Genomic DNA, 23264 nt, shown 5'->3' with positions numbered 1-23264 from the left:
CTGTGTACAATGCCCAAGTGCATTGTGGGATGAAGGACTTGTGTCATGAACGAACTACTATTTCTTAATTGCCTAACCTCAAATTCTTGACTCTTGTCTTCAGAGTTTAGTAGTTGTTCAGCAATGAAGTAGAGATGTATCAAGTCAAGAGAACGATGATTTATGGTATAGAGCAGCCAATCTTTGTCCTTTCAAAGACTGTACTAAATAAATGGGAGAAGTTTATTGGTTGCTTTGCAAAATTTGTCTACTTTATTTCTCCGCCGCGCTTGATACATTCCTTAGTTTGTTAATAAACAAAGATTTATTTTTAAAATATCTTCTACAGTTGTTTTAATACTAGAATAGACAAAGGGAGCTAATAAATCTTCATGTCACAACTGGGTGACTCCTGGCATTTGTGAAGTTTTTGTTTATCAACCGTTTGAGTGCCAATTGAATTGGTCAAAATAGGTGTGAAAATTGGCAAGCAAACATTTTTATTTATCATAAGGAAATATCATCTTTTTTTTTTTTGACACAAATTTTTTTTTATTTGAATTTATATAGCAAATGTGAGCGACGCTGGCATCTTTAGCCGATGCTTTGCACATCTCTCGCAGAGATGTTGGCACTCACAGGGTTAACAGTTCCAAAAACAAACCTATTCCCTCTTAATGTGCGTACACACGGTGAGATATTGGCTGTGGACGCATGGTATATTTTTACTTGTGATACCAACCTCGCGCTACCACGTATCAGTATCGCAAGCAGTACAAAAACTGGGCCAAATGTAATAGAGGGTGAGAATCAGAAAGTGGGAGATTTTGGGAGAGTTTTCCCTTTTTTTTTTTAAAGCGGCAATTATTTACATGGCAAAATCAGGTTGACTTAAAAAAAAAAAAAAATTTTTTTTTTTAAATCACCCCAAATCTCTCACTTTCTGACTCTCAAACCCTATAACATTTGGCCCACTGGGTAATCTTTACTATATACCGGTAGTCAAAATCATAAGGCAAAATTGCACCATGTGTATGCAACCTTAAGTATGTATTAATTTCCTGAAGCTGAGAGAGGCCAAATGTGCAATGTTTTTGACTGGTGATATGGTTTATGTTTCTAAGATGCTAAACTATTTTACACCAATTACCCCCATTCCTAAAGACCTCTGTAGGGAAAAGTGTCACAGAGAATTTAAGATGTGAAAGAAAACCCTGCTTTTCGCTCTTCGCTAATACAGTCTCTGGAAGGTTCTACTTCTTGTCTGTATCAGGGACATAGGGACTATGTATCTATATTTTTATTGTGTCATGTGGTGATGATATTAATTTGTAAGGGAACAAAACAGAAAGCGCCATCTGGTTCACATACACCTTTTCTATCTATCTGCATCAGGGACCAGCAGGTCTGGGGGCCCAATCTCTGCCCAGCAGGGTTGGAGGCTCGACCCCTGCCCAGCGGAGCTGGAGGCTTCATCCCCACCACGTAAAATTATTGTTACTGGCTGCGCTTGCACATTTTCGTATAACCTTGTGCTGGCAGAGATAGGCTGGAGGACAGCCTGTATTGGTAAATAATGGCAATGCTGCCATATATGCGTTGTGGTAATGAAGCAATCAATGAGTGCATCGGGCTCTGTGGCTCGCTCCGCTTCGCTCGCCACAACTTTACTAAAGGTGGTGTGGACACAGGAGGGTGGTGTGGACCCCTAAAATAACCCTTGTGGCTCGCTGTACGCTACCTAAGTTCCGTAGCGTAAGCGGTGGCCACAAAGATGAGGAAGTACCGAAAAAAGTTGTATTGTACAATAATATACAGTTAGGCTTCGTTATTTTATGGTCATATAACCTTTTACAATTGTTTCTATTTTGGGAAAACTGCGTTGGTCTAGTGTCTAACAAAGGCGGACATTCCTAGGTTAGCTCTTCAGACAATGTGACTTGTTTGTTTTGCCCCAGGTTCATTGCCGGGGCTGCTGATATTTGACCCTGCGGTAGAGGGGAACACTTGGGCGGAGAATGGCTCAGTTGCCTTGGGAGCACTCGGCAGGTGTTTGCGATCAAGGGTGTAGTGTTAAAGGAGTCTGTGTTATTTCTCAGCTCGCTGTCATTGGCAGCAAAGGTTTTCATTAGCACAAGGCAAGGCACCGGTGTCTAGTGTTTCCACAAATGTGAACTAGTCACGCAAAGGCTCCGTGAACTCCTGGCTACAGTCAGAAAGCGAGTAACAACTGAGAAGGGGGTAAAGAGATCCCCATACAAAGTAAAAGTGAGGTCAGAGGATACATGGCATCTGTAGACATGAAAGCGGGGAAGGCGGAGGGGGATTAGCGCAGGAATCAGATGTATAAGTCAGACAGCAGCAGAATGTTTATTGAGAAGGTTAAAAGCCAGAGAGTGGATTCATCCTCTGAGATGTGCTAGAACTTGGTTTTTATACCACATTAGAAGCAGATGTAAACCAGGTTTCCAAGAAGTGCTATGACGATCCATATTGCCAGATATCTATTTCTGTTTGATTTGTCTGATCCCAGAAATGTAATATGCTGCGGTATCCGGGACAGGACTTGGTTATTAGTGCTTTGAGTTGTGTTGGGCCTGTTGAAGAGTAATAGCAACTTGCAAAATTACCATGGATGCGCGGCGTGTAAAGGTCATTTTGGAACTGGATAAAGTCCAGAGAAAAGCAATAAAACGGTTGGAGTCCTTAAGCTTAACATGTACAAATATATTAGGGGGCAATATTCTATCAGGCAACCTCTTTACTCTGAGGCTGGTTTCACACACTCCGGCTCCTGCCGGACGGTGAAATCCCGCACGGCCAGGGAGCCGTGCTGCACACAGTACTTTATCATGGAGGGGATGGCCACAGCCCGGCAGCCGTCCCTTCGGCTGGTTTCACACACTCCGGCTGCTGCCGGACGGTGAAATCCCGCACGGCCAGGAAGCCGTGCCGCACTCATTAGTTGTGAATGGACACTATTGTGTCCATTCACACGGGACGGCCACGGCCCGGCCGCACGGCTGCAGCCGGATCCCGCCACTGGAAGGGACGGCTGCCGGGCTGTGGCCATCCCCACCATTGTAATCTGCTGAGTGCGGCACGGCTCCCTGGCCGTGCGGGATTTCACCGTCCGGCAGGAGCCGGAGTGTGTGAAACCAGCCTTCCAGTGGTGGGATCCGGCTGCAGCGTGCGGCCGGGCCGTGGCCGTCCCGTCTGAATGGACACAATAGTGTCCATTCACAACTAATGTGTGCGGCATGGCTCCCTGGCCGTGCGGGATTTCACCGTCCGGCAGGAGCCGGAGTGTGTGAAACCAGCCTGAGGTCGAACACTAGGACAAGGGGGCATTTGTTCAGACTAGAGGATAGAAGAATCCGTACCCTTAGAAGGAAAGATTTTTTTTTTACAGTCAGGGTGATGAAGGTATGGAAAGGAGGCGATAGCTGATACATTGAACGCATTTAAAATAAGTTTGGACAAACTTCTAGGGGAAAAACATTCAGGGGTACAACTAATCACTATTCAGCCATAGTTGGAACAGATGGTAATACTAAAATGGTGATCTCACATCTAGTCTATACCACATAACGGGTCCCATATTAGGTTGAACTTGATGGACGCAAGTAATTTTTCAACTTCAACTACTATGTAACTATGTTATAAGTGTAAAGTAAAGTTTGGTATTAAAAGCCCAGAGCTTATTGTTCTGTAATGGGGTGGCCAGTATGGTGGTTCCCTGGGAATGAATGCATGTTGGCCTGCCTTCATCTTCAGTTCAATGACTCCTTATAAATCTTTCGCATTATATTATATTACTGTCCAATGACTTCCATTTACCTTGGCATCTAAGCTAGTAAATTGTATATTTCTGGAAAACCATTTTTTCCTGTTTGGTTAAAAGATTTATTGAAATGAGTGATGGGGATTTGCAGTTCCAACTCTTGTGTAACTTCCCAGGACCGATCATTTGTTGTGAGACTATGTTAGAGCAAAAAGAATGACCGTAAATATAGCTACATGACATACTTTAGAACAAAAGGCAAGTAAACCTTACTCTGATTACCTTGGATTTGTTGTTATCAAACTCTTAAGGTGCCCATACACATTGCGATAACAGCTTGCAATGCGACGCATTATCGGGCGCATTGCAACGCATGCGATGCGATCCGCGGGCAGTACAAAAAGGATGTGCAGCACAGACTTTTTGTACTGTGCGATGCCCGTGGGAGCGCGCATCGCGTTGCATTGCACGCTGCTGATCGTAACGTGTATGGGCACCTTTAGAAACATTGGAGAGATCAAGATTGTGCCCTTGTTTTCACCTTTTTTTTTTTCCTTGCATAAATAAGTTTGTTTTTCACCCTGTAGCTCAACTTCATTTAACTTGTAGGTACAAATAGTGGGTGCCTGCAAACTGGGTTTTGCTGTTTGGTGCTAGCAGCTGCAATTACCAGGAGACCGACCGGGACTGTTTTAGCAAGTTTATATGGGTTGGTACTGCTGTGCTTTGCACCTTAGTGTATGCAGCAATGATGACTGACAGTTTAATAATTAATTGTTCAATGCTTTACTGATTGAGAAATACACATATATAAAGTGCAGTACAGTTATAGATAAAAATCGTACATATAGGGCCAGATGCACTAAGCTTCAAAAGTGAGAAAATAGAGAGTGATAAACAACCAACCAAACAGCTCCTGCCTGACAGTTTTCAAACACAGGGCCTTATTTTGGTCCATTCTTTCTGACAAAATCCTTCTTAGATGGACAAAACCATGTGCACTGCAGGGGGGGCAGATGTAACATGTGCAGAGAGAATTAGATTTGGGTGAGTAATTTTGCTTCTGTGCAGGAAAATACTGACTGCTTTATTTTTACACTGCAATATAGATCTCACTTTGAAGTAAAACCCCACCCAAATCTAATTCTCTCTGCACAAGTAACACCTGCCCCACCTGCAGTGCACATGGTTTTGCCCATCTAAGAAGGATTTTGTCAGAAAGAATGAACCAAAATAAGGCCCACAGTCTGTGACATGACAAGTAGGAGCTGATTGGCTGGCTGTTTATCACTCTCCATTTTATCACATTTGAAGCTTAGTGCATTTAGCCCTCAGTGATTATCACAATGCAATGGGGGTGGGGGGGGGGGGGGGTATGGGGAAAAGGTCCTAATGGGGAAAAGGTCCTAATGGGATACCTTCGGTGGTAATGTCAGATACCCTGTGGGTGTGTGAGCTGTTTCTCCCACAGGTGGTACGGCTGTGGCATCCCGCTAAACCATACCTCTAGGTCTCCCTTGGTGCTTACGGTGGGGCCTGGTGTTGGCGTGCTTGTTGGTCTCGTCTGGAGGGTGCTTTTCTGAAAAGGGAGGCATAGAGGCCTGCACCTGATTCTGTAAGGGTAACAACAGCCCAAAGAAGTTGCTATGACTTTAGTACTGAGAATATTTCTTCCAGATGATGTTCTTTCCCATGTTGTTTACTTTTAGATAAAACGCTGTTGCGCTCCCACCAAAAAAAATAATTGGAACACATCCCTCTAGAAAAAAACTATCCTAACTTTCTTTTATTTGCTCCATTAAATGTTAATTTCAGTACTTTCATCTGTGTCCTGAAAAGTAGGGGAGAAATGTAAACTAGTGCACATTGAGTCAAAGGAATGTAGGGAGAAACAGCCTTCAGCCATCTGAAGCCAAGCCTAGCGGTTATCTGTTGGATACTCCTTCAAGACCACAAATACTTTGCTTTGAGATTAAAAGTACTAAGAAATATAATGTTTTCTTTGTTCTGTTTTTCTTGCTTTTAGGTTGCTTATGTAGACCTACGTCTTCCAGTCTCCAACACAATGGCTGCAGTGCAGGCTTTTCCGCCATCCATTGACCAGAACACCGAGGTCAACGTTCCCCAAGGCCAGCCAGGGTCAAGGTCCCCGGTTACGGAGAACACTATGGGAAGTGTGAGCAGTCTGATCTCCGGTAGACCCTATCATGACAAGCAATGCAAGGCCTCGGAGTTTAGCAGCAAGTGCCGAAAACCTGTCAGCATGCCAAACTTTTTCAAACAGCAGGAGGAACTCTTAAAAAATAACTATAACTCCCAGGACCCGTTATTTAATGGTCTCCCTACAAAGAAACCTTGTTCTGCTGTGTCTGGGAGTAATGGGAATTATACCTATGTCAATGAGGACTTCAAGGAGGAGTGGCATGAAGCAAGAGCCCCAACTAGCCCTTACAGTGATGTGGAAGATATGCGAGAAGACAGGACCCTCAGTGGGAATATACGAGGACCCCCACCCAAGCTCATTCCTGTTTCTGGCAAACTAGAAAAGGTAGTGTTTTTTTTTTTTTTTTTTGCTATGGGCTGACTTGCATATACTTGGAATAACAAAGTGGACATAATAAGGCTGTTTCTTAGTTTAAATAAAAAGTATTTTATTAGGTTGTATCAGGATAGCTACTTTGTTATATTCACTGGAATCAATGATATATTATAAAGGTTCTGTTACTAACTTATATCATGACACTGCTGCAGCAGGAGCTGTAATGGGTTTTGTACGGTATCCCGGCGGCTGACCATGCCAGTGGTCAGGATCCCGTCACCCAGTGGGTAAGTAAGTGTACTAGCCCTTTCCCCTACTTCATAACTTTAATTCTGCCTACCTGCAGCCTACCTGCAGCCAAACCCTAACAATTAGTGCTACTTCATATATAACACACTACAAGACATCTATAATTATTTTTTACTATACCTTCAATCTCGTCATATCTCTCCTTCCTTCTCTCATCACTCTCTCCTTCCTTCTCTCTTCTCTCTCCCATCTCTCTTCCTCTCATGTTTCGCTCTTCCTCACATCTCTCTCCTTCTTCCTCCTGTCTCTTTCCTTCCTCTTGTCTCTCTCTCTTTCTTCCTCCCATCTCTCTCCTTCTTTCTCTCACTCTTCCTCTCATCTCTCTCTCTTCCTTTGCCATCTCTTTCTCTCCTTCTTCCTCCCGTCTCTCTCCTTCTTCCTCCCGTCTCTCCTTTTTCCTCCCGTATATCTCTGTCCCTCTTCCTCCCATCTCTCTATTTCTCTCTTCCTCCCATCTCTCTCCTTCTTCCTCCCGTATATCTTTCTCCCTCTTCCTCCAATCTCTCTCTCTCTCTTCCTCCCATCTCTCTCCTTCTTCCTCCCGTCTCTTTCTTCCTCCCGTATATCTCTCCCTCTTCCTCCCATCTCTCTCTCTCTCTCTTCCCTCTTGCAAACTGGACACTGCCAGGTATTCAGTAAAGTACAGTCTCCAGTTGGTGACTGTGGCATTAATTTATTGAAGGATCAGTCCGGCATTTTTTTAAGACCTCTAATTTGGTGTAATGTTTTTTATAATATCAGGACACAAAGTAAACAGAACATGTAACGTTTCTCTGTATATTTTTGTCATCTAATTATAAATCTCTGCTGAAAAACACAGGACAGAGAAGACGTTGTGCGGTTCACTAGGCATAGCTGCGGTTTCCCTACTTCCGTATAATGATAGTCTGTGCGCGTTACATAATCTGAGCTTTTTACAGCAAAATGCTAAGGTACTTCTATGGCTAGTTTAGCCCAGTAATACTGAATCTAAATGGCTAGTTAGCTCAGCCTCCTAATATCTACTTAAAAAAATATCTACTTGGCTAGCTCAGCCCTGTAATACTGTATCTACGTAGCTGGCTCAGCCCAGTAATACTGTATCTACATGGCTAGCTCAGCCCCCTAATACTGTATCTACATGACTAGCTCAGCCCAGTGATACTGTATCTACATGGCTAGCTCAGCTCCCTAATACTGTATCTACGTGACTAGCTCAGCCCAGTGATACGGTATCTACATGACTAGCTCAACCCAGTAATACTGTATCTACATGGCTAGCTCAGCCCCTTAATACTGTATCTACGTGACTAGCTCAACCCAGTAATACTGTATCTACGTGACTAGCTCAACCCAGTGATATGGTATCTACGTGGCTAGCTCAGCCCAGTGATATGGTATCTACGTGGCTAGCTCAGCCCAGTGATATGGTATCTACGTGACTAGCTCAGCCCAGTGATATGGTATCTACGTGACTAGCTCAGCCCAGTGATATGGTATCTACGTGGCTAGCTCAACCCAGTAATATGGTATCTACATGGCTAGCTCAGCCCCCAATACTGTATCTACGTTACTAGCTCAACCCAGTAATACCGTATCTACATGGCTAGCTCAAACCCCTTATACTGTATCTAAGTGGCTAGCTCAGCCTAGTGATACTGTATCTACATGACTAGCTCAGCCCAGTGATACTGTATTGACGTGGCTAGCTCAGCCCAGTGATACTGTATCTACGTGGCTAGCTCAACCCAGTGATACTGTATCTATGTGGCTAGCTTAGCCCAGTGATACTGTATTTACGTGACTACCTCAACCCAGTAATATTATATCTACATGGCTAGCTCAGCCCCCTAATACTGTATCTACGTGGCTAGCTCAGCCCAGTAATACTGTAGCTACGTGGCTAGCTCAGCCCAGTGATACTGTAACTACGTGGCTAGCTCAGTCCAGTGATACTGTATTCTTGGCTGTACAACAGTAGCATTTATTCACGTCAGGCCTGTTATCAAATTTCTCACAATAGCCTTTTTGTAATGGGATACAATTATACAGTATGATGAGATCAGGTCAGTAAGACTTATTATTATAATTGTATTTATAACAAGTGTTTCGCAGCACCGTACAAAGGATCCGGTCAGTAAGAATGTGTCTCAAACACCAAAGATAAAGAAGCTCCAGTTATCTTCAATGTAGCAGCATTTTATTGGCTAATAACACCATACCTCCCATATGGGAGATATACAGTATCAATATAAGCCAGACCTCAGGTTCCCAACATATTCCGCAGTAGTCAATCATTCTTAAGGTGGAGAAAGGCTATTTTCAGATAAAAGCCAGAATGGGAGCTTCTATTTAGTGGGTGCAATGCTTGTGTGAATAAACCCACCGTAGGTGTTAGTCACCATGTTATCCTGGAATTACTATGTATTTCTTGCTGTACAGTAATTCTGTGACAAATAATAAGGGTTAGTGCTGTACCTACAGAGAAAACCATTGCTCTCTGCCAAATTGTGTCCGTTTGCTGAAAATAAAATGATTTGAAAACTGTCCAGTATGTTCCAAAGCACAAGACAGAGATATAGACTAGCAACCTGGGTTCCAAATATAGATTTTACACTGTATTTATAAATGTATGCATTAATTATGAACATGTCTGTATTTAACGGTCTCCATCTACTGCAGTGCACCAACATACTTCCTACCCCATTTGTTGAGCCTACATCCTCTCTACTCATGTCCTTTGCAGTTATACCATATTGATTTCTAAAATGTTCCCATGGGGAATAATGTGTGCGTGCCATGGGTATGCTTATATCACATAGGGTTAGACTCCACCCAGAGCACATCCCGATCCTTACCCCATCCATTAAGACATCCCTCCCATGAAGCAACACATCTCCCTCTACCTGTTGCATCATTTTCCCTCATGCTCTACTTTCTCTAGCAAAAAAAGTACCTTAGAAATTACTTCTACAAGAGAACGAGACTTCGAGGGAATGACATATACAATAGCGTAAATGCAGCTTAGTCTGTGAATCTGTACACAAAGTGCTACGCAATATGTGCGATGTGACTAGATTTTGACTGCATGCAGTCAAGATCTAGTCAGGCGAGACTTTGCTAAAATGGACTAATGTTAGGTTGAATAGTTGGTTAAGTGATCTGCATAGTTCATAATTTGTATTACAACTTTAAGTTGTCATACAGGTTATCAGAATTGTGGGGTAGATTTATTAAGCTCGGTGAAGTGATAAAGTGTCTGTTTTTTATCACCGGCCAATCAGCTCCTACCTGTAATTTTTCAAACCAAGCCTGTAACTTCACAGTTAGCGGATTGGACGGTGATAAAAACCAGACCCTTTCACTTCACCGAGCTTAATAAATCTGCCCCAATGTGACTTAAATATAAAGTGTCACGAATACCCCTTTTCCATTAGCAAAAATAACCCGGGTCGATGCGGGGCACAAAATCCAGGGTGGGACCGGGCTTGCCTGGTGTAAAATGGGTATTAGATTGTTGTTTCGCAGGTGCCACCCCTCATTGAACGTACTGTAAATGTACTCATAAAAAAGAATACTACATACACACACACACACACACACACACACACATATTGTGGTGTATTTATCCTAAACTAACACTGGAAAAGGTAATTGGTAATTTGGGATATATATATATATATATATATATATATAACATCTCGTTATAGTTTTATATGTACTGTGTATAGATAGGTTATATACTGTACATCCAATTTCCAAAGGGAAAAAAAAACGGCACCCAGTAGACGATGTCAGTAGCAAAACGACATGTAGAGTGAAATGTAATAGGATGAGAGATTCGGAAAGTGAGAGATTTGGTAAGAATCTCCAGTTTTTTTTTAAAGCGGCAATCATTTACACTGGTTTTGCAGTGTAAATGATTGCCGCTTTAAAAAAACTGGAGATTTCTTACCAAATCTCTCACTTTCTGAATCTCTCATCCTATTAAATTTCACCTGTACTGTATTTGGTATACATGGGGAACGTTTCGGGGTATACCCCTGAAACGTTCCCCATGTATACCCAATACATGTCTTTTTGCTACTGACATCATCTCCCCGGGAGCAAGTTGCTGTACTTTTTGAGTGCTGGCAGAATTGGATCACTCTCTCTCGTTATACAAAGGTTATGCTGATCTATAATAGATAACGTACCCTATGCTAGACATTCTATACTGTATATGATATTTCATATAAAAAACCTCCAGAAGAGGCCATTTCAAATCGGTGACTGTCATGTCTTTGGCACATAACACACTTTAAACCATATTTAAACCAGTTTTGGCGCATGCGGGAATTGCTCATATCAGAATGCCAGGCACATCTTTGGATGGTGTCACCCGGTGTGGCGATACTGTTGATCTTAAGAGCACCAACTGGGGCAGATGGTGAGAGTGATATAAAGTGGAGAGAGAGAGAGAAATGAACACCCAATTAGCTCCTATCTGTCATTTTTCAAACACAGGGGCAGATGTATTAAGCTTTAACAAGAGATAAATCCAAGGGTGATAAGGAGAGATAAACGTCCAGCCAATCACTTGCTAACTGCCATGTTACAGGCTGTGTTTGAAAAAAGTCAGTAAGGAGCTGATTGGCTGGACGTTTATCTCTCCTTATCACCCTTGGATTTATCTATTGTTAAGGCTTAATACATCTGCCCCAATGTCTGTAACATGGAAGTCAGTAGATGATTGTCTGGTACTACTTCATCATTGTCCAACGCTTAGTACATCTCCCCCTTCTTTTTTTCTTTTTGTTTTGCTCATTGTTTGTGTAATTTGTTCAGTGATAATGCTGTTAAACAATTAATTGGTACACTTAAAATTCATACAATATAACCAAGGGTTATGCATGCAGTCTAGCAATGAACTCATACCAATGATTGTTTTTTTTTTTTATTTATTTACAACTCTGCAGCTTAAAATATTTTTAAAGTTTTTAAATTTGACCTTAACCGTTCCACTAGGAGAACTTGTGTCTGGGCGGGTCCTGCGGAAATATCTTTTCTTGGCTTTCTTGCCTTTATAAATATATCCCTCTGCTCTAGTCAGGGCAGCATAAAAATGACGCCAGCTGCATTGGTATACTGATCTGGAAAAGTCTAGACAAGTGATTTGTTTCTATTTTTCTGTGGAAAAGATATTCCAGCCTGATGCTGCAGGTTGTGGCCTGCCTAATGTACCCATCACACTTTAAGTCGTCACCTGTCACAGAGCAGTTTGTGTATACATTCGTGACTACATATTAATATAAGCGTCAAACTTTTTTTGTTATTTCTAGAACTTTATTTTCAATAAATATCTGCACCAAATGCATCTCTACACAGGATGTTCAGAAATAATAGGAATACACGTAGCGTATAAGTGAAAAGGCCTATATGCCTATATTGCTTTTCATCGCCACACTAACAGGTGTGTCCTCATACCCCTAGCCTCCATACACCTTGCAGCCTGAGGAGCCTGGCCGAAGTGAGCTGTACTGAGTGGTGTAGCGTCTTTTTCTCTCAAATATGAGTCTTGGGGGGGGGGGGGGGGGAGGGGGGGGGGATTTACTAAGATTTATTTATTTATTTATTAACAGTTTCTTATATAGCGCACACAGATTCCGCAGCGCTTTACAGAGAATATTTGAACATTCACATCAGTCCCTGCCCCAGTGGAGCTTACAATCTATATTCCCTACCGCATGTACACGCACACACAGACATTCTAGGGTTAATTTTTTTGTTGGAAGCCAATTAACCTATCTGTATATTTTTGGATTGTGGGAGGAAACCGGAGTACCCGGAGTAAACCCACGCAAGCACGGGGAGAATATACAAACTCCGCACAGTTAGGGCCGTGGTGGGGATCGAACCCATGACCTCAGCGCTGTGAGGCAGTAATGCTAACCATTACACCATCCGTGCTGCCGGAGTTCTATTTCACATGGGATGTTGCTATGGCAACCAATTAGAATCTACTTATTTATTTAGCACCTTCTAGAAGATAATAGATCGTATCTGATTGGTTGCCCAATCCATCTAAAATAGAAATCCCATCTTAGTAAATTTCCCCCTTAGAGTCTAATTCATACCTGATGGCATGGCTGGGAATTCACGTGTGAGGGCGTCCTGCGATAAAATCCTGCTAACTTTTGTATCGCTGGCCATATGCACGGTGGTTGACAGGAAGCCGGCATTAGAGGGTGGTAACCGCCTGTTTCCTGGGAGTGTCGGTGAAAACGCAGGCGTGTCAGGGCATTTTAAGGGAAGGCGTTTCACGTCAGCTCCAGCCCCATATAGCCCGTTTCTCTCAAAGCCGCTGAGTAAGTCCTGGGCTACGCACAGACTGCGCACATTGGGAAATCATTTAGTGGTGAGCGGCTTGCGGATGGATTTGCAGCTAAACGCCGATCCGGCTTATTTTCGGCTTAAGTTGCGCTAAGCAATTTGCAAGCTTACATGGGCGGGATTTCACTCTGGCGGGGCGGCAGGTATACCTTATCGCTGGGCTCCAACAATTAGCAGCCCAGCAATCAGATCTGTATTAGGCCATTTGTCGCAATCCAAGGTGACAGAACCGCATCACGTGACCTACGCGCATTCGGGCAAAAAAGAGTGAACTTGCTTTTTTTTTTCTATGTTGATAGAAGCTTATATTTTAAGCTGTACAATATATACCAACCTGTGCAGTCTGGCTAATAAGAGAAAAATGATTTAGAATGTGTCATATACCTTGTTATTGACAATTTATGTCACCTTTTCTCTTATTACAGAACATTGAGAAGACCTTGATAAAACCTACAGCTTTCAAACCAGTGGTGCCGAAAAAACGTAACTCCTCTCTACAGTATCTGGTTCAGCGGAACGGAGGCCCAAGCCTGTCTGACAGCCAAGGCAGTTTAAACCTCCTTTTCAATGGGAACTCAACAGGGCCAAATGACAAACACAACTCTTTCAGCTGCCGGAACAGTTCCGTCTCCGGAACACTGTCAGACTCTGGCCGGAATTCGCTGTCTAGTCTTCCCACCTACAGCACAAGCTGCAGTAACCAGATAGAACCCGTCAGCATGTCCATGAGTCACATTAACCTAGACAATCACAGTAATATTAATGGATTTTCTGACCGGACGTCTAGAGCTCGGACACGACCTTCCAACTCTGACAGTGGCCGCTCGTCGTCCAGCAAGAGCACAGGATCGTTAAGCGGAAGGGGGAACCCGTCTTCTGATAGTGGCTCATGTGACCGGTCCCCGATTAACGAGGAGATTCTCATCAGAGAGCTGGAGGATAAATTAAAAGACAGAGAGATGGAACTGCAGCATCTGAAAGAAAATCTAGATGAAAACGAGGCAGCAATTTGCCAGGTTAGAAAGATGAATTCATATCCACAGGTTCAAAATGCACCTACTGTAGCCAGGGCATTTTATGCAAATGTTGAAACCTTGGGGGAACAATTTCTGGGGTAGATTTATTAAACGCGATCAGGGGAATATGCGCTATCCCCATGCGTTATTGCAGGGGATAGAGCTTACCCTGATCTATGACACCCACAATGCAGTTGTGTAACGTGCAGGGCAGGAGGCATAGCGCAGCAATGATATTTTAAAAGAGCGCCTGCGCCTTACCTTATGTATGATCTGGCAATGTGGGGCTTCGTTCTTTATGGAGCCCCGTCCCGGATCGCCATCTTCTTCTGGCGCTGCGGGTCTCCTGCTTCTAAAGTTCAGCGCCACATGCTGGTCTCTGGCGTCTTCAAATTAAAACCGCGCGTGCGCCGGGTATAAGGCATCCCCGGCGAACATTTCCTGAACATTGCAGAGGACACCGGGTGAGACACGCAAACCGGCGCATGCGCAGTGGATAAAAGAAAGACAGCGCACAAGTCGTTATTGGAGGTCGCATATCCCCCGTTGGGTGGGGATAACGCACTCCCATAGCGAATACATAAATGATGATACATCCAGGCGATGTGCGAAAAAGTGGTGAAGCGGTAGGGGGGAACATAAAGAACGAAAGATTGCGGTTGATAAATCTACCCCAAAATTTACATTTATCCTTAACAACATGCTTTGGTCACCGTGCAGTATTTATTACTAAATACAGAAAAAGAAAGTGAAAGTAATCCCTACTTTCTATGACTATTTACTCCCAAAATTCATTGTTTTATATCTATTATATATACAGTATTATCTGTTTTCCGGTGTTCCACCTTTTTTGGCAGGTTCCCAATTCCTGCCTTGTTTTGGTATGCTTTTTCACGCAGCCAGCATGTTGTTGACCAGTTATGTCAGGATACTCTGATGCTGGCACCAGGTGAGAAGGTCCCACGCGAGTCCCTCTCACCTCCTACGCCCAGGGGCCTCCTGCTGCAGGGACTCCCAGGCTCCTCCTCCCTGCAACCAGAAGGGGAAGTCCTGTTGTTTGGGAGGAGGAGGTTACCAGGTCCAAGCAGCACACCTCAGGAGACTGCCCGGAGAGCAGGTGAGAGGCGGTGGCAGTATGTAGAAAGAAGCCGCAGTTGTCTTTTGATACATCACGGCCTCAATGTTTAACGTAAGACTACATTTATTGAACCCCACCAAAACTTGCACTCATGCCACTAATTCCGCTGTTTGAACGCTGATCAACCTAATCACTGCCCCACGTCACCACGCACAAGTGAAATCCCTCCCATCTGCACAGCTGCAATGCAATCACAGCAATGCAAAGAGGGGGAAATTAATTTGACCATTGAGTGGAACATGTGCGCAGCACAGCATAAGCTGAGACTGTGGGGAAATCGGGACTGCTGGTGACATCCGTGTCCTGTCCCGCCTGTGTTTTCTGCAGTCCCTCCTGCCCCGCCGGCAGCCGGTTCCTCAATAGGTTTCTATGGGGTATGCGATGATGCCTGATGTATCGATATCTGGCAGCATCACATCAGGTCCCAAGGCTACCGCCATTCTGAGATGGCGGTACCCCATTAAAGCCTATGGGCTACAGACCGCACTGCCGGCAGGGCAGTGTGGTCAGCCGGGTTTCGCTGCTAACCGTGCATGCGCAGACCCCCAGCACCCGGCGAAGCAGATCGCCGGGACGGGCTCCTTTTGTCTGCAGGACAAAATATTCGGCTGAAAGTCTGGCATATTGCATTGTGGTCCTGGGCGATAGATCCCGCCCACATCTCATTACATATGCAGCCCTACAGTAAATGGCCCCCCTAGGTTCATGTATCCAGACCTGTGAGGTTGCCGTCTTGCTAGACCTGGTAAATTCCCATGCCACGTCTGAAAGCGGCATGTAGATTGCAGCCACAATAAGAAGTGATCCACACCTGTGCTTGGTAAGGGCACCTACTGTAGCTTCACGGCGTCCTATATTGTTTTATCTTACCCTGTTGAACAAGCCCTGAGCCGATTATGACAGCGCCATGAAACTATGTGTTATGTACCATAGCGCTATTACTAGCAGACTCGTGCATTATTAACCAGTTTTCCATTTTAGCAGGTGCTTCATGTAGCAGATGGGCCGCCGTGGTACCGTGGCCAGCCTCAGTCTTATAGAGCAAGTTGTTAGATATCATCATACATTCACTGATCCAACGTCTGTCTTCTGGGAATGACTAGAATACAGAGTTTCTCTCTTTACACTGGGCCTTTACCATTTCCTTGTGCATTAGTGAGAAGTACTGGGCTGCCGCTGCTGCATGTATGGCAGCGTATTACTACTGGTGCCGGCTTTCACCCCTGTTCGGCATAGTAGGCTGCAGGGACGTGAGCAATGCACAGAGCCAAAAGGGACAGATTACCTCATGTCTTTATCCACCTACTGTACTACTAAAGAGATCTAGTGGTTGCTGGAACAAGACAGCTACTTGTCCCTTATTTGTTTCATACATTTTTTTCAATGAATCAATGAAAACATTTTAATAGTACACATTACATGTCAGTCAATTAATTATGTGACCTCTGCAGAACAACTGAGGTCACATGTATCTTCGTAAAGAGCGTAAACACTTAAGCCATCAATTATTGAAACTTTGGAGTTCTCTGACATATATGGACTTTCTGACTGTAATCAATTCAGACCTTCGAAGCTCTCTCCAGTTTCCTCCACATCTACCCCCCCCCCGCACACACACACACACACACTGCCCTCCACAGCTCACCCTTTCCACCATACACCTTATACACTCCTCCTGCACACTGTCCCCCTTTTGCTCTCACACACACACACACACACACACACACTAGTCGATTATCGCATTGGGACGATGTTATCACAGATGTTGATAAATCCACCCCATAGGGGTCGATCCTTTTAACCCTGATGTGCGTGGATGATTCGCAGAGTGCGAATCATCACAACACCTGGCGCACTTTATGGCGGGCCGAATTCGCTGAAAAGTGCTCGCACTTCCATAGGGGTGCGAGCAAATTTTAGCCAATTCGGCCCTGCAAAGGGTGCGAGTTAGGGTTAATTCGGGTGCCGTTTTCAGCGTGTAAACGGCACCCAAACGGCAACTCGCACCCTTCGGGGGTTAATAGGATCGACACCATAGACTTTACAGTAGATGATGCGTCATGCTTGTGTGTGATTAGATTATATCACATGGTCTCAAATATGGTAAACATTATAATTATCACATTTTGTTATAGTCAGCACTATTATATGAATGTGAGTTTTTGGCCAGATAGAACAATTGTCACAGCTGTTCTGTAAGAACGTAAGGCCCTTCTCATCTTTTTGAAATCCCTCCAACCCAAAATGTGTTATGCTGGCCACACATGTGCTGTATCTGCTGATATAAGGCAATAGGTGTAATGCTGCATGCAGCCCAAGTACAGTCTCATCAAAAATCTCCTCACTGTGATACCATGTCCCAGAGGCGGTGGCTGCTCTCTTTGCTCTCTCATTTTTATTGTGTTTTTTTTTTTATATCATAATTACTCCTTTTATTATATTTAAAAGGTATTTCTATCCAAATAAGTGTAAAGCATTATGGGCCAGATGCACTAAGCTTCAAAATGGATAAAATGGAGAGTGATAAACAACCAACCAACCAATCAGCTCTTGCCTGACATTTTTTGAAACAGTTTGTGACATGGCAGGTAGGAGCTGATTGGCTGGTGGTTTATCACTCTCCATTTTGTGCATCTGGCCCTATATCATTACTGGTACTTCACCAAAATCTAAGAAATTCAAATGTCAGCATACAAACGGGGTAGCATTGTAATAACACAAGCTTTATATAGATGAATGAAACATCTTCTCTGTGCCTGTACATCTAATTTGACAGGCGTTGGGTATGTGATGTGGATGGAACGTTTTCATAGGATTTCTTAATGTCGTCCTCAGGTCTATGAAGAAAAACAGAAGCGATGTGAGCAGGAGATGGAGGATCTGCGCCAAAGCTGTGCCCTGAAAATGAAGCAGGCTTCCCAGAAGGCTCAGCGGCTGCAGCAGGTACTGCAACTTCAGATATTCCAGCTGCAGCAGGAGAAGAAGAAGCAGCAGGAGGACTTCTCCCAACTTCTCCAGGAGAGGGAGCTGCTGGAGAAACGCTGTGCCTCGTTTGAGAGAGAGCAAACAGAAATGGGGCCGAGACTGGAGGAGACAAAGTGGGAGGTACTTTAAATATAATCACACCTGGAAACAAAGTTTTGTTATTATTTTATTTAAACTTTGTGTCTATTAATATTTATTTTTTATTTATTCATTTTTTGGGGGATAGACCTCTTGGTGCACAATTCATAATTTAAGAAAAGTTTTATTTAGACATTGTGGGGGAAATGTAATAGGATGAGAGATTCAGAAAGTGAAAGATTTGGTAACAAATCTCCAGTTAGTTTTTTTAATGCGGCAATCATTTACACTGCAAAACCAGTTTGATTTTGCAGTGTAAATGATTGCCGCTTTTAAAAAAAACTGGAGTTTTCTTACCAAATCTCTCACTTTCTGAATCTCTCAGCCGATTAAATTTTACCCTGTGTTTTTAACAGCAACATATCCTTACTGAAACTGCATTTGTACATACCTGTCCCATGAAACACTGAAGAGGAGTTCGGTAGTGATGCTTCCGGCCAGATAACAGCAGGGATGCGTGGTGGATTGCTGTGTGCAATACTCATCCTTGCTACTGCTAGAGCAGCATTTCTGTAGGGGACGGAAATTAATTCTGAATCAACTTTCCAACTAAACCCATCTGTTTTTCCGTAATAGAATGTTTCGGCATTTCCTTCTATTCATTGTGGAGGAACCGTTATTAATTCCCAAGGACAGTTCTAGGTTTTACACATTTGTCCCAGAAATTCTATTTATTTTAACACAGTTTATATTTTTTTTTTTCAGGTTTGTCAGAAATCAGGGGAAATATCGCTGCTTAAGCAGCAGCTGAAGGACTCCCAGGCTGAGCTGTCTCAGAAGTCCAATGAAATATTGCTGCTCCGATCCCAGCTGAGAGACGCACGATCAGACCTCCAGGTTAGTGAAGACCAAGTCCAAGAGCTCCAAGACACTACTCACACAAAGACGCTGGAGCTGGAGGTGTGCGAGAACGAACTACAGCGAAAAAAGAACGAGGCGGAACTTCTACGGGAGAAAGCCAGCAAGTTAGACCAAGAGGTGTCTAGTCTGAGAGAAGCAGCCGTCGCCAGTCTACGGCACGGGCTGTGCCACTGCCAAGAGAAGGAAGATCCATTCTTGCTTTATGAGAGTGACGAGGCCAAAGCACAGCGGCAGAACTCTGAAAACCTTCAAGGAATGAAGCAGTACATGGAGCGGCTCCGGGAGGCGCTGGTGAACGAACGCCGGAGAAATCAGGAACTTATGGAAACGTTTGAGGATGAACGTCGCATATGGCAGGAGGAAAAAGAGAAGGTGATTCGGTATCAAAAGCAGTTACAGCACAACTATATCCAGATGTACCAACAGAACCGGGAGCTGGAGAGAGACATTAAACAGCTGACTCTAGAACTGGAGGCCAGGGAGCTGGATGATTTTGACTTGCACGGTGCAGAGATTCAGTTTGAAGAAATCACAGCCACAGAAATTTAAAGCCAATACCTTACCATGTATGCCTTTTTTCTGGACCTTTAAGACATTCCAATTGGTGTGTTGCCAAAAAAGCAACTCACACTTTGAGACACATCATTGTCTAAAGGACCAATGTAACTTGTCGTTGGGCAGGAACAAGGACAGTACTGTACCTTGGATATTGTTCCCGTTCCATTCTCAGGACATCCGTTTTGTTCTAGAACAATATGCTTCCATTAGATACAAACTGCAATAGTTTTATTTTTCATATCTTTATAAACCTGCCCTGTGCCTCTCTCTAATTTTGTTGCTATCAGTAATAGTATCGCCATATTTTTTTAATGTTTCCTGTCACGGATAACGTCTGCCATTCGCTTAGTTCACATTAGGACAAGTTTAGGTCTCCTCTGTAAATAATGTAACATAAGAGATTTGTTTCCTGAAGCAAAATGGCCGGTTTTGTACAGACTATGATAGCAACGTCTCTCTTTCTTCCATTTTTGACAAACGTAGTCGCTTTCGATCTCAGGTAGGCCACCTGCTACAGCGCAATCATAACACACTTCAAATAACACCTTATGCAATACACACTGTCCATTCGCCTCGTTTCTAAATGGGCTACAACCCCATACCAAGTGCAGAAGCCCTTTTGGCAGCCAAGATCATTAACCCTTTGAATGCCAACATCTCTGTGGGAGATGTGCAAAATACCTGCTAAAAATGCCAGCGTCCCTCCACGTTTGTTTTATAAATTCAAATAAAAATAAATTGTGTCAAAAAGATTAGATTTCCTGTATGTGGTAACATTTACAGGTCATTATCTCACACCTATTTTGACAAATTCACTTGGCACTCAAAGAGTTAGAGAATGTTGTGCATCCGTTTTACGGAACCTCACTTAATTTACCTTATGTCATGACAATAGCATTATAGAAGTGTTGCGAGAAGTGTATTATCTACCTTTAACCTTTGAACCCAAAGTTAATGCAAAGGGCACCTACTTGAGAGACAAATGGTTGGATTACATGACGGCGCCTCCTACTGCCCATTCGCTGCAGGCAAAGAAACATCTGGAAGGCAATGAGTAGCAGCTACAGTGGAGTTTTAATCATTCTGCCCTGCAGCCATTGCAACATGTACACTTGCTTGACTTTTAAAAGACATGTACTGTATGGATGCCATTGCAACCACGTGGTAAGAGAGACAGGTTGGGACAGGACTGTGCTCTCAAAAACGGTATGGCTCATGTAAGGCCGATAAGAGTGGCTTATCCCCATGTTCTATGGGTCATTTGTTTGTGAACCTAATAAAACCTGGTTCAGCCCAGGAATGCAAGGAAATATGTCTTGCGTGGTTGGTCTAATTTAAAAACGGTAGGTATGAGGGAATCTTAGAGGTTGTCCACCTGGCTACTGCTGGAGGTGGGGCCAGGTAAATTTCATTATTAGGACTTGCGGGTGTGTGGGAGGGGATGCAGCTAAAATAACACCTGCGAATCACAGCATTACACCGTGAGGGGGTGAGGCTACGATTTGTGGTCAGTCAGGGTAGAGGGTTACGGTATAAAACATCTAGTGTCTAGGTCTACAATCATATGGTCGACAGGGTCAAAAGGTCGAAATCAAAAAGGTCGATCTGGTCAAAAGGTCGACATGGAAAAGGGTTGACATTAGTTTAGTTTTTTATGTTTTCAGGGTGTCTATGTCAACATAGTTAGACACGGACACTGTCTAAGTGTACTGCGTCCCCTCGCATGGCTCGCTGTGCTCGGCACACTATTTTATTCTCCCTCCACACCCTAATGGATGGTAGAGCAGAAAATACCGCCTGTCGGCTGAAAATGTAGTAAAGAAAGCATGTCAACCTTTTTCATGTCGACCTATTGCATCTCAGGGCCGAAACTAGGGTTTCCGGCGCCCGGGGCAAGGCAGTCATTTGGTGCCCCCCCCAGTGATGCTGGTGCGCGCCGGAGGCGCGTTGAAATTTTCGGGGGGGGGGGGGGGGGGGGGGGTGGTGTGTGGCCTAATTTGTGGGCGTGGCCTATAATCGGTGCTCCCCCGTGAGGCCACGCCCCCATTTTGCCGCTATGGGGGCATGACCCAGAGGCTCTGTGAGCCTCTAGCCATGCCCCCAGCCCCCTGGCTGCGGGAATAGACGCTGTGCGCATGCGCACAGCGTTTATTCCCCCGCTGCTTAGTTAGCAGCTGACAGGGGGGACCGGACCAAATGACGCCTTGTCCCTGGCGCCGGAGACCCCCCCCTCCCCGCACAGTCCTCTCACCGCATCTTACTTTGACTTCGTCCGTCTCCTACTAGCGCTGCGGCGGGAAGCGCTGATGACTTCAAAAAGACTTGCCAGACGCTGATTGGCTGAATTCAGCCAATCAGCGTCCGGCAAGTCTTTTCGAAGTCATCATTTTACTAGCACAGACCACTTGGTAGAATAACCCATCTGGTATAGCACTTAGGTGGGGACCACTTCCAATTTGGAAGCATAAAGGGAAGGTAAATGATTAAGTATATAATGAAAGTAGAAACATGAGATTCTGAAAGAACATTCTCAAGGATGGAAATATTAATACTAAATCATAATGTAATATTTGTCTGTCGTTATTTGTTAGGTGTGTTTTATTTAGCCTGTTCATTTAGTTATATACTGTAGGACCTGATTCAGATGTTAGGAAGGCTGCAATTTTTGAATATGGACAAAACCACGCTGCGCCGCAGGTGGGGCAGATGTAACATGTGCACAGAGCTAGATTTGGGTAAGTTAATTTGTTTCTGTGCAGGATAAATACTGGCTGCTTTATTCCTACACTGCAATTTAGATTTCTATTTGAACACACAAACCCATATCTAACTTTCTCTGCACATGTTACATCTGCAGCGCAGGATGGATTTGTCCATCTGAAAAATTTGCAGCCTTGCAAACAGGTCTGAATTAGGCCCATAGTGACACACTTGGGCAATGTGTCAAAACGGCATTAATGATCTGTTGTTACTGACAGGGGTGGACTCCATAATCATCCAGAAAGATTCCTAAGCCCACTATCATTACACATGGTATTCTGCAGAATCGTTTTTTGATAAATGTTGAGGCCCTAGGTTTACCCCAGACATTGGGAAAAGTACACATTTGGTATCGTCCGTCTCCTACTAGCGCTGCGGCGGGAAGCGCTGATGACTTCAAAAAGACTTGCCGGACGCTGATTGGCTGAATTCAGCCAATCAGCGTCCGGCAAGTCTTTTCGAAGTCATCAGCGCTTCCTGCAGCCGCGCTAGTAGGAGATGGACGGAGTCACAGTAACATGCCACTACAGCGTCCACACACCTGTCACCGTACCTCACAGCGCCCCTCACCTCCAGCGCCCGGTGCGCGTGACCCCCCAGCCCCCCCCCCCTAGTTACGGCCCTGTGCATCTTTTGACTGTTGACCTTTAAACCCTGTCCACTTTTTGACTGTCAACCATTAGTGGTCGACCATATGACTGTCTACCTTAAGTCATTCTATGACCAGTCCTGATACCGGTTAGAGCAGTGGTAGCCAACCCTAGCCCTCGAGAGCTACCAACAGTTCACATTTTCCAGACAACCTAGCTGCTGCACAGCTACACTCATTAATCACTGACACATTTT

General features: G+C 44.2%; 1 protein-coding gene across 3 annotated transcripts in view; it reads left to right on the top strand.

The window, feature by feature from the left end:
- LZTS2 (leucine zipper tumor suppressor 2) overlaps window positions 1-20970 on the top strand; it is a 147842-nt gene extending 126872 nt beyond the window's left edge. For all 3 annotated transcript variants that reach the window (XM_083149221.1, XM_083149223.1, XM_083149222.1), the window contains 4 exons: window positions 5790-6311; window positions 13388-13978; window positions 17952-18221; window positions 18945-20970. In XM_083149221.1, coding sequence (XP_083005347.1) covers window positions 5829-6311; window positions 13388-13978; window positions 17952-18221; window positions 18945-19649 — 2049 coding nt within the window. In that variant the 5' untranslated portion in view covers window positions 5790-5828 and the 3' untranslated portion in view covers window positions 19650-20970. The remainder of the gene's footprint in view (window positions 1-5789; window positions 6312-13387; window positions 13979-17951; window positions 18222-18944) is intronic.
- Window positions 20971-23264: the final 2294 nt, after the last annotated feature.

The sequence above is a fragment of the Crinia signifera genome, chromosome 6, assembly GCF_055691185.1.
Source record: "Crinia signifera chromosome 6, ASM5569118v1, whole genome shotgun sequence".
Taxonomy (NCBI): domain Eukaryota; kingdom Metazoa; phylum Chordata; class Amphibia; order Anura; family Myobatrachidae; genus Crinia; species Crinia signifera.
Note: the sequence above shows the minus strand (reverse complement) of the source record. Positions and strands in the feature narration are given on the sequence as shown.